The sequence below is a fragment of the Ylistrum balloti genome, unplaced genomic scaffold (assembly GCF_031769215.1).
Source record: "Ylistrum balloti isolate Yb309-2 unplaced genomic scaffold, AGI_CSIRO_Ybal_v1 Utg370006, whole genome shotgun sequence".
Lineage (NCBI taxonomy): Eukaryota > Metazoa > Mollusca > Bivalvia > Pectinida > Pectinidae > Ylistrum > Ylistrum balloti.
In genome coordinates, this window is record NW_026782081.1 from 2,425,969 (window position 1) to 2,440,638 (window position 14,670).

The 14,670-nt window shown below is 37.2% G+C and overlaps 1 protein-coding gene across 1 annotated transcript; it reads left to right on the forward strand.

The window, feature by feature from the left end:
* Positions 1-2,307: 2,307 nt before the first annotated feature.
* On the forward strand, positions 2,308-5,715 carry LOC132548178 (ribosome-binding protein 1-like). The gene is made up of 3 exons (XM_060212000.1): positions 2,308-2,488; positions 2,807-4,433; positions 4,521-5,715. The coding sequence occupies exons 1-3, from the start codon at positions 2,308-2,310 to the stop codon at positions 5,713-5,715; spliced, it is 3,003 nt and encodes a 1,000-aa protein (XP_060067983.1).
* The last annotated feature ends 8,955 nt before the right edge of the window (positions 5,716-14,670 follow it).

A 14,670-nucleotide genomic window follows, 5' to 3' on the forward strand; every position in this document is an offset into this window, starting at 1 on the left:
ATTGTAGACAAATCTTTATCAATGACGTTCCAACATACGGGTAACTGGGCTCTGGTTCCTGCAGAAATCTTTGGAGATGTTACGAGCAATCTTTTACAAATCTAATTGGTTTTGACGCTGACGACTTCCCATCTCGAACCTACATTAATTACGCACCTTCCGAACGTCCTAAGGGTGTGAGGAGACGTGAACTAAGGACCAGCCCTTCATAAACATTACCCTAATGTCGGCCTGAAGCTGAGACTCGGCCGGGTCCCCAGGGGCCTCGTGTCGGCACTGAACAATGTTACTGGAATAAGGCTTGACGCTTGCCATGCATCAGCCGGTTAAACGCGCGCAGTATCGAAGAAAAGGTGAAAATACGATTCCTGATGCAGATGTGCTCAGCTGAGAGTGTGAGGGAGAGTTCCCGATCTATACGTCACAGACCAACCACAGTCACGACAACTCGAGTCCTCCATCTTGATTTACCAAAATAATATAAGATAATCACAATTTTAAAATCTGCATAATTTTTCAGTTATATTTTTTGCAAGCATCGAATTGTCTGTTATTTGTAACGAAATATCTATAGTTGTACGAGCATTGGGATTCTGTTATGTCATATGGGAGATCATATAGAAACTGTCATTGTAAACGGCCTCTAAGAAACCAGAATGGCTGTGTTCTATTGATTGTTTTACCGATGAAACTTTCCATTGTTGTTTGTAAATAAACACCGATGAACACAACGCTCTTTTTATTCACAAATAATAACGCAAAAAATACAAATTTTAACTCTGTAATTGATAAAAGGCAAATATTGGAATATGAATTTTGTTTTCATTTTCTGACACTTTTGAACAAAAACAAAAATGTGCGATACGGAGCAGATGTTTCAGTTTACTTCCCGTAGAGTTAAAATTTGAACCTTAATCACACTGTACTATCTTAATACAGTTTACTGAATGTCGGTTAATTGGTTGTTGCCGTTCCAACGTACAGGTAAAACGTCGATATTGGACCAATGGGAATTAAGTCCTTACCAGACCAGGTTCCATGTCTTTTACATAGAATATGGCATCATTTCTCCGAATAATATGTAATGAGAAGTATAAACTGGTATACATCAAAGCGGGATGATATGTTAAGAAGTTTTCAAAGACACGTTTGAGATGGATGTACTTAGGTCGATTCTGAGAGGGCAAAACGGGAATGAATGTCGAATAATGCCTGGTTTACCGTCATATAAAGAAATTGAATATCATTTTAGGATAGAAGAACGACACTGTAGCTGATATTATATATATATATATAAATGAGTCACACTTCAAACTCTGAAAACTATTACCCATACCATAGGAGATAACACCAGATATACGATGCGATATGAGTATATAAATTTCATTATTAGACTCTCTATTACTACCTTATCCTTCACCAAATCAGTTCTAGTCCCCTGACACGACAAAATCAGTAACTATTTATCTATTGGGGACAGAAATTTAGCAATGTCCCTTCCATACTTAGACACGAAGATTATAGAAAAACCACATAAGTGAATACCATCTTTTAGAATATAAATCTAGAGTTAGATGACATCATCTCATATTTATCTGTGCTGATTCCTATATTACGAAAGCACATATTGCTACTCCTTTTCTGAAAATTCTTTCTTCTTTGAGTCAGTGTGATGGTGTTATTGATCATCTTAATGACCTAACGATGCTTTTAACATTAAGGTCATTACTGCTTCATGATCTAATGTATTCAATTTAATACTATATATGTTAGATCCAGAGGACGATGAAATATGTTAGCTAGTTATGTGCTTCAACGGTAACCAGACGTACATTACTGAGTCATCATGATATGTCAATGTATGGTAACCAGACTTATGCGATTCTTTACTTAGTGACCATAACAGGTCGATGTGCAGCAACTATGGCTATATATGTAAACATTCAAAAGATATGGCCAGAAAAAGGCTTCAGACAAAATTTGAACTTACCTAAATTTTCGCCCTGATGAGAAGATCACAGTCTATAAGACACTACAGAATCAAATGATGCAGCCATGGTTAGATTTTTTTTCATTTACATATATTAAGCCATGCAATAGTTTTCATTCAGTAGTTATGGTCCGAATAAGGATTATACAAATAACACATAAGTAGGTTGTAGCTTTAAATACAAATTTAGAATTATATACTGAAGAGCCAAATAATGAATTAAACAGCCTCATGCTGTTGTTCTGTCCTTCTAGAACTCGTCAGTGATATTAAGAACCTAACTTTAAAACCTGGAAGACAACTGAGAGGAAAATCCGATGAGAAAGGTAGGAACAAGAGCTGTCGAGACGGCAGCACAAGGAATAAAGACAGGAACAGGCAATGTAGATAACGCTAACACAACAAAGAGGAAAGGTAGGACGAAGAGATGTAAAGACAGCTACGCAAAGAGTAAAGGTAAGGACAGTAGCAGTAGAGACGGCAACAAAGGGAAGAAAGGTAGGAACAGGAGATGTAGAGACGTCAACACAAGATAAAAGGTAGGCACAGGATGATGGAGCCGTCAACACAACGAAGAAAGGCAGCAACAGGAGATGTAGAGACACCAACACAAAGAGGAAAAACTGTAGCAATCAAGACGGAAATGCAGTGAAGAAAGCTAGGAATAGGAGCTGTCAGAACGCCAACACAAGGAAGAGATGTAGGAACAGAAGGAACGCCAACACAAGGAAGAGATGTAGAAACAGAAGGAACGCCAACACAAGGAAGAGATGTAGGAACAGAAGGGACGCAAACAAGGAAAAGATGTAGGAACAGAAGGGACGCAAACACAAGGAAAAGATGTAGGAACAGAAGGGACGCAAACACAAGGAAGAGATGTAGAAACAGAAGGGACGCCAACACAAGGAAAAGATGTAGGAACAGAAGGAACGCAAACACAAGGAAAAGATGTAGAAACAGAAGGGACGCAAACACAAGGAAGAGATGTAGGAACAGAAGGGACGCAAACACAAGGAAGAGATGTAGAAACAGAAGGGACGCAAACACAAGGAAAAGATGTAGGAACAGAAGGAACGCAAACACAAGGAAAAGATGTAGAAACAGAAGGGACGCAAACACAAGGAAAAGATGTAGGAACAGATGGAACGCAAACACAAGGAAAAGATGTAGAAACAGAAGGGACGCAAACACAAGGAAGAGATGTAGGAACAGAAGGGACGCAAACACAAGGAAGAGATGTAGAAACAGAAGGAACGCCAACACAAGGAAAAGATGTAGGAACAGAAGGAACGGCAACACAAGGAAAATATGTAGGAACAGAAGGGACGCAAACACTCGGAAGAGATGTAGGAACAGGAGGAACGCCAACACAAGGAAAAGATGTTGAAATAGAAGGGACGCAAACACAAGGAAAAGATGTAGGAACAGAAGGAACGCAAACACAAGGAAAAGATGTAGAAACAGAAGGGACGCAAACACAAGGAAAAGATGTAGGAACAGAAGGAACGCAAACACAAGGAAAAGATGTAGGAAGAGAAGGGACGCCAACACAAGGAAAAGATGTAGGAACAGAAGGAACGCAAACACAAGGAAAAGATGTAGGAAGAGAAGGGACGCCAACACAAGGAAGAGATGTAGGAACAGAAGGGACGCAAACACAAGGAAGAGATGTAGAAACAGAAGGGACGCAAACACAAGGAAGAGATGTAGAAACAGAAGGGACGCCAACACAAGGAAGAGATGTAGGAACAGAAGGGACGCAAACACAAGGAAAAGATGTAGGAACAGAAGGAACGCAAACACAAGGAAAAGATGTAGAAACAGAAGGGACGCAAACACAAGGAAGAGATGTAGGAACAGAAGGGACGCAAACACAAGGAAAAGATGTAGGAACAGAAGGAACGCAAACACAAGGAAAAGATGTAGAAACAGAAGGGACGCAAACACAAGGAAAAGATGTAGGAACAGAAGGAACGCAAACACAAGGAAAAGATGTAGGAAGAGAAGGGACGCCAACACAAGGAAAAGATGTAGGAACAGAAGGAACGCAAACACAAGGAAAAGATGTAGGAAGAGAAGGGACGCCAACACAAGGAAGAGATGTAGGAACAGAAGGGACGCAAACACAAGGAAGAGATGTAGAAACAGAAGGGACGCAAACACAAGGAAGAGATGTAGAAACAGAAGGGACGCCAACACAAGGAAGAGATGTAGGAACAGAAGGGACGCAAACACAAGGAAAAGATGTAGGAACAGAAGGAACGCAAACACAAGGCAGAGATGTAGAAACAGAAGGGACGCAAACACAAGGAAAAGATGTAGAAACAGAAGGGACGCAAACACAAGGAAGAGATGTAGAAACAGAAGGGACGCAAACACAAGGAAGAGATGTAGGAACAGAAGGGACGCAAACACAAGGAAAAGATGTAGAAACAGAAGGGACGCAAACACAAGGAAGAGATGTAGGAACAGAAGGAACGCAAACACAAGGAAGAGATGTAGAAACATAAGGGACGCTAACACAAGGAAGAGATGTAGAAACAGAAGGGACGCAAACACAAGGAAAAGATGTAGAAACAGAAGGGACGCAAACACAAGGAAAAGATGTAGAAACAGAAGGAACGCCAACACAAGGACGAGATGTAGGAACAGAAGGAACGCCAACACAAGGAAAAGATGTAGAAACAGAAGGGACGCAAACACAAGGAAGGGATGTAGAAACAGAAGGAACGCCAACACAAGGAAAAGATGTAGAAACAGAAGGAACGCCAACACAAGGACGAGATGTAGGAACAGAAGGAACGCAAACACAAGGAAAAGATGTAGAAACAGAAGGGACGCAAACACAAGGAAAAGATGTAGAAACAGAAGGGACGCAAACACAAGGAAAAGATGTAGGAACAGAAGGAACGCAAACACAAGGAAAAGATGTAGAAACAGAAGGGACGCCAACACAAGGAAAAGATGTAGGAACAGAAGGGACGCAAACACTCGGAAGAGATGTAGGAACAGAAGGGACGCAAACACAAGGAAGGGATGTAGAAACAGAAGGAACGCCAACACAAGGAAAAGATGTAGAAACAGAAGGAACGCCAACACAAGGACGAGATGTAGAAACAGAAGGAACGCAAACACAAGGAAAAGATGTAGGAACAGAAGGGACGCAAACACAAGGAAGGGATGTAGAAACAGAAGGAACGCCAACACAAGGACGAGATGTAGGAACAGAAGGAACGCAAACACAAGGAAAAGATGTAGAAACAGAAGGGACGCAAACACAAGGAAAAGATGTAGAAACAGAAGGAACGCAAACACAAGGAAAAGATGTAGGAACAGAAGGGACGCAAACACTCGGAAGAGATGTAGGAACAGAAGGGACGCAAACACTCGGAAGAGATGTAGAAACAGAAGGAACGCCAACACAAGGAAAAGATGTAGAAACAGAAGGAACGCCAACACAAGGACGAGATGTAGGAACAGAAGGAACGCAAACACAAGGAAAAGATGTAGAAACAGAAGGGACGCAAACACAAGGAAAAGATGTAGAAACAGAAGGGACGCAAACACAAGGAAGAGATGTAGGAACAGAAGGAACGCCAACACAAGGAAGAGATGTAGAAACAGAAGGGACGCAAACACAAGGAAGAGATGTAGGAACAGGAGCTGTTTGGACGCAAACACAAGGAAAAGATGTAGAAACAGAAGGGACGCAAACACTCGGATGAGATGTAGGAACAGAAGGAACGCCAACACAAGGAAGAGATGTAGGAACAGAAGGAACGCAAAAACAAGGAAGGGATGTAGGAACAGAAGAAACGCCAACACAAGGACGAGATGTAGGAACAGAAGGAACGCAAACACAAGGAAAAGATGTAGAAACAGAAGGGACGCAAACACAAGGAAAAGATGTAGAAACAGAAGGGACGCAAACACAAGGAAGAGATGTAGGAACAGAAGGAACGCCAACACAAGGAAGAGATGTAGAAACAGAAGGGACGCAAACACAAGGAAGAGATGTAGGAACAGGAGCTGTTTGGACGCAAACACAAGGAAAAGATGTAGAAACAGAAGGGACGCAAACACTCGGATGAGATGTAGGAACAGAAGGAACGCCAACACAAGGAAGAGATGTAGGAACAGAAGGAACGCAAAAACAAGGAAGAGATGTAGGAACAGAAGAAACGCCAACACAAGGACGAGATGTAGGAACAGAAGGAACGCAAACACAAGGAAGAAATGTAGGAACAGAAGAAATGGATACACTAGCACAAAGTAGGAGCAGGCATTGTCGAAACTCCAACATAAAAAATGGAATACCTACAGATAAGTGGTTAGACCACAACAGATATGACATCTGCTGAAGCCTTTTGGCAGATTTAGAAATGATATGTTGATCGCCAACAAGCTAGAATATATCGAATCTAATAAGTTAATACACATCACGTATATTACATTTTTTTAAAGAGGGGAAGTATATAGAACACATTCAGATACATAGACTGTGTTGTTTTTCAATATATCTTATTAAACTTAACTGCTGTAAAAGTAGTGCTCAATATATGTCACACACTTTAAATCTGATTTCCGATTTCCAGTGCTTGTGCAATCGTAACAAATTATGGGCAAACGCGACAATTCAGATGGGTTAAACGAACGTTTCAAAACATTTCGATATGTCAGAAAGAAAATTGTCGAACACTACTATGTCATATTTATAACTTACATCAATTTCGCTGTATTACCAGAAATCATACTAAATAGGAAACACAATCCATTAATCTGATGACTCAAGGTCCAGACTGAGGTCAGATGTGTATCGGACATTTGACCGGTGGAGGTATTTCTGTAATTAAGGGTATGGGGTATATAATGGAATATTACCACTGTCCCCGTAGTCACAAACACGCAGAGTTTCTGGTCCACCCGAGGGAGCAGTCTGTGTTTGGTATATTTAATCTAATTCATTGCCATCACACACCACTTCCGTGTGTTGGAAGTCTTGTCATCTTTTGGAGACACGTTGTAAATATTTCCTTCCAGTCGTTTTTATTATTTATATGCAGGAAATGAGAAAGAAGACATGGCTGGCCGATGATAAAGAATATCATTGGATTAAAACATATTATATGTATTTAAATCTTACAGAGATAGCCATTCATCAATACGCCACATTAATCCAAATACTAATAACTGATAGTCTCGACAATTATTCCGATTATAAAACCTTCTATCTACATTCGGATTAATTAAGATTGTGGATGATTTGCATCGTGTCTCCGTGGCGTTCCGACTGACAGTGACTGCGACGACATAATGCGCCACTCCCTCGTGACACTATGCCACAATGGGCGGTGACATGGGGCAGATTTTGGCGGGGATCTGTGACCGAGGTGGCGTGATTTCGCGGGATTAATACGTTGAGAGATCACTGGACGTTATTGTTTGCTTCGGAAAAATGGATTAAAAGGTAATAGACGAATAGATGAATTTTTATAAAAATATTTATCTCAGGGTGAAGCAAATGATTGAATTTGCCTGCTTCGGAATACTGATAGTGTTAGTGGATCCACGAGAGATATCCCACTTAATCAGATGTGTTATAAAGCATAAACACACAATAGAGGGAGAAAGGCATTTGCACACGGTTTTGTATAATTCAATCTTTCGCGGGAAATTGACTGAAGTGGCCATCTTGCCAGGTGTTGCCATTACTTAATTAAGAAATTGTTACCTGAATATCATATCATCTGGTGACATCATAAAATGATCTGTTAGGCTTGTACTTATAAAAATGTTCACCATTCAGATTATTTCATAGTGTATCTGTGCGTTCATGTAAATCACTAGTACATCTCGGTTATTTAACGGTCTGTTAACTTTCATTTATCAGACGGGTTATATCAAACTCTACAAAAGTTACAATTGGGCATGTGAATATATTACAAACACAGATTTCGGTAAATAATCTTTGAAAATGTTTTCCACATCAGAGAACTAAGGAGAATATCGAGTCGATATGTAAACATTTACTACAACAGGTGATATATGTTTTAGGTAAGATCTTTGATGTGAACACTCGTTGAAAGAATGAAATTACGTTTTCTATGATCTTTGACAAAATTACCTGTCCATACTTTTATAAATATACAACTAAGTAAAACCGAATCATTTTTCCTGTCTAGTCGTCTGGTTAATAAGGCATTGATAATGTTATATCCTTTTACAGACCTGAGAGTAAATTGGTCGCCAATTAGAGCGACGTCGAAGGAGCGAGAATGCGAGGTTTGCCATTGCCATCATAGAGTTGAGTATTTGTGACAATATAATGTGCTTCTTGGGAACGTGACATAACTTACTTGGACTGATTAAGATTTACATGAAGGGTATGGTTAATTAGCAAATGATACTACCATTTCTGAACATCCGTTCTTAATGCCCTTGAACCTTTTCAGTAGTCTCAGTGTATATCTGTCTTTGGCCATTAATTGCCCTAGTTTTCTTGAAACTGTGTTTGAATTATGACTCCGTTAACATGTCGGTATTTCTGTTCTTATTTTAGTACAGTTGAATCTTAATAAATTGTATCATTCTTTCGTTTATGTTATACCGTCAAATTGAATTTACGGACAGGGAGTAAAAAACAACAGCACTGCCGTACCAAAATTTATAATTTCGCCAGCTGCTGAAGGAAATTAGCTTATGACTGTTGTGTCTCAACTTTCCATTGACAGACATTCATTTTCAATGTACAGAAACATGATAAACAAATGTCGAAGAAAAAAAACGGAATATCATTTTAACATATGTTTCAAAAGAGTGTAGTAAATTCATACAGCGTTACTTAGAATATTAGAAATGTAATTTATCATGAATAGTTTGATCAATATATATAAATATAAGTCTGTTGGCCTGCAGATACGACAGCATAGGGACATTGCCTTAATTTTGATATTGTGGTGTGGGTTGGTATATATATCATTAATACGTTTGAAACCAATCCCAATACAGACGAGGAAGAATAAAGACCAGGTACCATTGTCACAATAAAGTGTCAAACGTTTGAACCTGATATTACACCACCTCGAAATCATAAGGGCTACCATTATGGCCAGGTCTATACAGGCATACCGGAAAACTAACCATATATGAAATAAAAGTAGATAAAACATAGCGATATTGCAGACAGTAATTAAACTGATATTCTGATAGCTATTCCATATAATCTAACAATCATTCAGCACTAAAGAAAACCAGGCATAACATTTGTGAGTGTTACAATATCTACAAAAAAATATACAAAAGACACAGCAGGAGATAACACATTTTACTAATTCATAATTAGATAACAGCAGAGTCGATAAATAATTTTTAAAAATTGTATCATACAGCTGTTTCGTCCGTCTAGGACACGTCAATGATGTTAATAATCTACAAAGTAATCGAAATAACACAAAATCTAGAGGGGAAGGTGCACTAGCTTATTTTTCGTAATTTCTACCTATATATGATTATTTTAAATCTGGTACATATGTATGTCCTGAACCGTGCCATCATTCGAAAGCATTAAAACATGAAATTTAGACAAACCTCAAAGGCTAGAAGTCTACCAGCAGTGTTTACAGCCTGCAATTTCTTTCACGTAGACTGCACTCAAAGCTGAACACAGGTACGAGTCACAAGTTTGATACACTCTATCTTGCTGGTATATACATTTATACAGCTAAAAGGAAAATCATAAAACATGATCATAGTTAACAACCATGAAAGTATATAACAAAACAAACCAGGTATACCAAGCAGAAATCTTATCAACTTATACAGAAATGACAAATAATCGCAACATCATTCACTGGTCAAGAAATTCAACGAAAACGTTAACACGACTTTCATATGTACAAAAATGATTTTTTCCCCTTAAACAAACAACCTTTATTCTGTGTAGAGCTAAGTGTAGGTTTGAATTAGAACCTTAATTGTTTATCGGCGCCATATCAATTTAAAACTGACATTCAGCAACTCTTACATCACTATCTTCAGATCTATTCCAAAATTTGCATAACGGATGTCTGTGATGACATAGAAGATGCCACGTCTTCTGGAAGATTGTACAAAAGACATACAAGTGAATAGCACCTTTTCATAAATTAGAGTGTGATACATTAAATCTAAACAATGAATGAATTAAACTACATTATACAACTGTGTCGTCATTCAAATGCCTCATTTGTCTTGTAACTATTCAGGGACCTCTCTCTCTAATTATACTAATTTTACTAACATTAGGTATGATGACGAAGTCAATATTCTCAATGCATATTTTTTCTAAATTCTCTTTTTTGAATGACAACGCTGTATGAAGTGATAACCCATACGTTACATGTAGAACGGAACAATAAAGTGCAGTGCTAAATCGAAATCGCTATATCAGGTATTGTCAAGGCAATCCCACCTATAAAAGGCGATCAATGTGATACTGCAAAATACTGAGATAAGTGAGAGTTTGTATCAATATCATTACTACAGATATTTACGATAGAGAGCATATATCACAATTTAAATTCATCTTAGGGTTTCTAAACGGTACGAGTACAATTTGTAATTTAAAAACTACTTTCAATAAAAACAGAAATATATATCTTTTCTGATTTAAGAACAGTTTTTATCCTGAAGTCTATAAAAAGCTTAAATTTACGAACTTAAACCACAAAAACAGAATTTGATAACAGAGAATTTATTGATCTTAACACCGTCCATTACTTGTCTGAAATAAGTTCGGATTTTATTTAATAATAATACTATATGGCATTGTTACGTCATAACTTGATCTTAATCAGTTGGGTATTACCCACTCATTGCCTGCCAACGGCCAAGGAATATTACAAGTACTGTTAATAAATTGAGGTTATACTCCCTTACACCAGGCTTCACTGAAGTAGCCTTTAGCAGACATGATGTCCATTAATACAAAACAAAAGCAGGGCTTTGATATCTTATATACCGTAATGGCATTGTTTAAAAAATGTTGTTATGTTGTGAAAACAAACTTGCAACTTTAGTTGATTAATCCAACCGTCCACAGCTTTCAGTATAATATTAAAAAAAATGGATCCACTGATCCATAAAATCGTAGTGTGATAAAAATAATTAGCATTGAAGACGAAAGTGAAATGCTACGTGTAGTTTAGATGGGATAAGCCAGCACGTTCCTCGTTTTTTTATTTTTTTGATTTTTTGTTTTTGTTTGTTTATTTTTTTTTGTTTTTGTTATTTTTTATTTTCTTTTCCGTGCTACTTGTTGGATTAGTTAAAATGCTCATTTGTGCTGAGTTTTTTCAGGTGAATTAATTTGTGATTTTCCGTCACGTTCATGTGGTAACCGGATGTCACTTTTAACAATGATAAAAAGCAAACCAGGAAAACACTTGTATTTAGGAGCTTTGTCTCCGGACAGCCAAACACAATACCCCATACTTACTTTCTCTGACAGTCTTAAATGAGATGAATACAGCTTCCTTGTTTTGATCTAAACTACAGATAGAGTCATTGCTCTGTAATTATTTAACATCGGTGACATTTATGATTGAACCATAGAAAAAATATTGATAGAAGTTAGATAGGTAAGAGTATAAAGTTAAGAAAAAGTCGTAAAACTTTCTGTACTCATGATGAACCTTGATCTGAACAATGAAATAACAATTCTAAACTGTTTTTCACAAGCTGCTTAATCCGCGACACAAGTCGATAATTACTGGAAAAATTGTTAAGTTTGCACAGTTTGCAATAAAACTTTAAATGTTCTCTTTACGGGAAAACCGTATGACACCCGCGCTTCTCGTAAAAAATGTCAGCAATTCGGAAAACATCTCTGCATCAGCTTGTGAATTAAAAGTTCAGTCATGCGGAACAAGTCTGAAGCAGAAAGGTTTTTGAAAGCAAGTTTTACCACCTTTATTCGATGAGTATATCAATTGCCACTTTATGATCATATTGACTAATTATGGCTATTTGCTCACACGAGTACCAATATTTACAATGTATGGGGAATAGTTTGAAATGAGAGCATACAAGTGCACGTACACCAGAATGTATCTCAAAGAAAAGGCAACATAGCAGGCGATGAATTATCGGGTCGCTTAGCAACGCGAAAAAAACCACGATGGCAATAATATATTTTCAGAGATTTTTGAATATTCTATCGACGGTCTTCAGAAGCTAATTGAAAAACATGTGGTTCTGTTTCTTGCACGGTTTACGCAAAAAGAATAAATCTTAAAGGTAAATTTTAAATATAACAGTGTAATATGGTAAATCAATAGCAATAATAGAACTTTAAAATCAAGAAACGCATCAATCGAAAACGTTCACCCATCATATCCTGTAAACAACCTCAGCGAAATTTTCTTTTTAACACAATAAATGCTGTTATCAACACCATTGGCATATGAATACAAATAGTCCGATTACTCTACTTTCGAACGCACTGATTTCTTAATAGCGCAGGCGAATGGGTTTGTTTGTTTGTTTGGTTTTTTGGTTTTTGTTTTTGTGGTTTCTGTGATTAAATTGTTAACTGTTTATGTATATGAGATGATATCGCATTATAAAAAAATAATAATGGCATCAATTATACAGGTCTGACAACTCGGGTAACGAAAGCAGCATATCACGAAATTCGCCTCCAGATGGTTCTGATTTACATATTTTATAAATATAGGTTATGACCAGAATTCTATCAAAGACATTCTTTTCCTCTCAATTTCATCATCTAATTTAAGTTCAAATTCATATTGAACTCATTCCTACATTGAAAAGTTAAGGTGTTCTATCTCAGAGTTCTAGTGTTTTTAGAAGTGTGATACCCGGTATGTTAGATTTCAGTGTTCTAGTATTTTTAGAAGTGTGATACCCGGTATGTTAGATTTCAGTGTTCTAGTATTTTTAGAAGTGTGGTACCCGGTATGTCAGATTTCAGTGTTCTAGTGTTTTCAGAAGTGTGATACCCGGTATGTTAGATTTCAGTGTTCTAGTATTTTTAGAAGTGTGATACCCGGTATGTCAGATTTCAGTGTTCTAGTGTTTTTAGAAGTGTGATACCCGGTATGTCAGATTTCAGAGTTCTAGTGTTTTAGAAGTGTGATACCCGGTATGTCAGATTATACTCGGTTCTTGGGACATCCCGAGGTCGGAATTCCAAACTCCCTTTATTGAGACTACTTTACCTTACCATTACTGCCAAGCATATTGTAATTACAACTGACGTTTCAAAATTCATGGAATCATGAATGTGACTATTTTTTTTCAAAACCTACAAGCTGGTTTCTTACCAAATTACTCCGCGACACACCCACTCATACAACTTAATCATAGCATATTTATAGCCATCGATAATCGTGAAAATACTGCTCTTGTTTTAGTGACTTTTCCAAGGCGTTCGACCGAGTTTGGCACACGTGTATTTTAATTAAACTAGAAATTATATGGGGTTAGAGGTAAACTTTTAAAGTGGATTAAAAGTTACTTTCGTAACAGGCGCCAGTTTGTCCCTACTAAAAATCTATATCTTCATAATTATCTATCATATCTAGAGTTCCTCAAGGTTCAGTATTGGGACCTCTTCTGTTCCTCGTATACATCAAATTCACTATTATCAGTTACTGGACTTTTCGCTGACCACACAGCATTAGCACATTCTTCCAATAGTCTGCAAGAGAAAAAAGCAAGTAATAAACTTCGATTTGGAGCTACTAAATCTTCGGTCACGTAAATGGTTAACGAAATGTAACCCAAACAAAACCGAAATATCACTCATCTCTAACACGAAAATCCCTTCTTATCTACTATTTCTTCTCGAGAACACGCCTCTCCCTATAGTTTAAAGTCACAAACATCAAGGAGACGTATCTATCAACAATGATACATGGGTCTCACATTAAAGGCAATATAACAAAAACAACAAAGTACATCGAAACGTGATGAAAGCTTAAATAAGTTCTCAACAGAAAAACTTGGAAAAAGTATATCTTGTTTTCAAAAGACCACTGCTTGCATATACCTGTGACAATTTATTGTAACACACTGGAATAAATTAGAAAATATGCTGTATGAAGCGGGTCGTATAATAACAATTTTAGAACGAAAAATAATAAAAAGGAGTGGCAATCATCGGCAGATAGGCGTAAGAATAGAAAATTATCCATGTTCTATAGCATTCGTTACAATTATGCTTCATCATATTTAAAAGATCTTATTATAATCTTAGAAACTAGAAAACCTTTCAAACCCCATACTCATGGCTACAGTCACAAAGTCATTCTTCCTACCAAATACTTCGGATATCTCATATATTTTTATCTGCTGACGCAAAGTTATCAATATCCATCAACTACAAGACACTATCCCAGTACAAATTAAATTCTTTCTTGAACAAAGATCTAGAAAAGTCAACATTATCTATTTCAAATACGAAACAGCAGTACTTTTCTCACTACTTACTAAATTATGAAAGCTTTGATCGATTCCATAATTTAATTATTCGATCCTTCGACTGGTATGACGAAGTTACTGTGAAGCACCTTCTCTTTGGAGATCCAAATCTTGACGTCAATCTAAACATCATATTTTGTAGGGTTGTAAATCGTTTATTTCTAGTTGTAAACGATTTACCCATTAACATTTAGCAG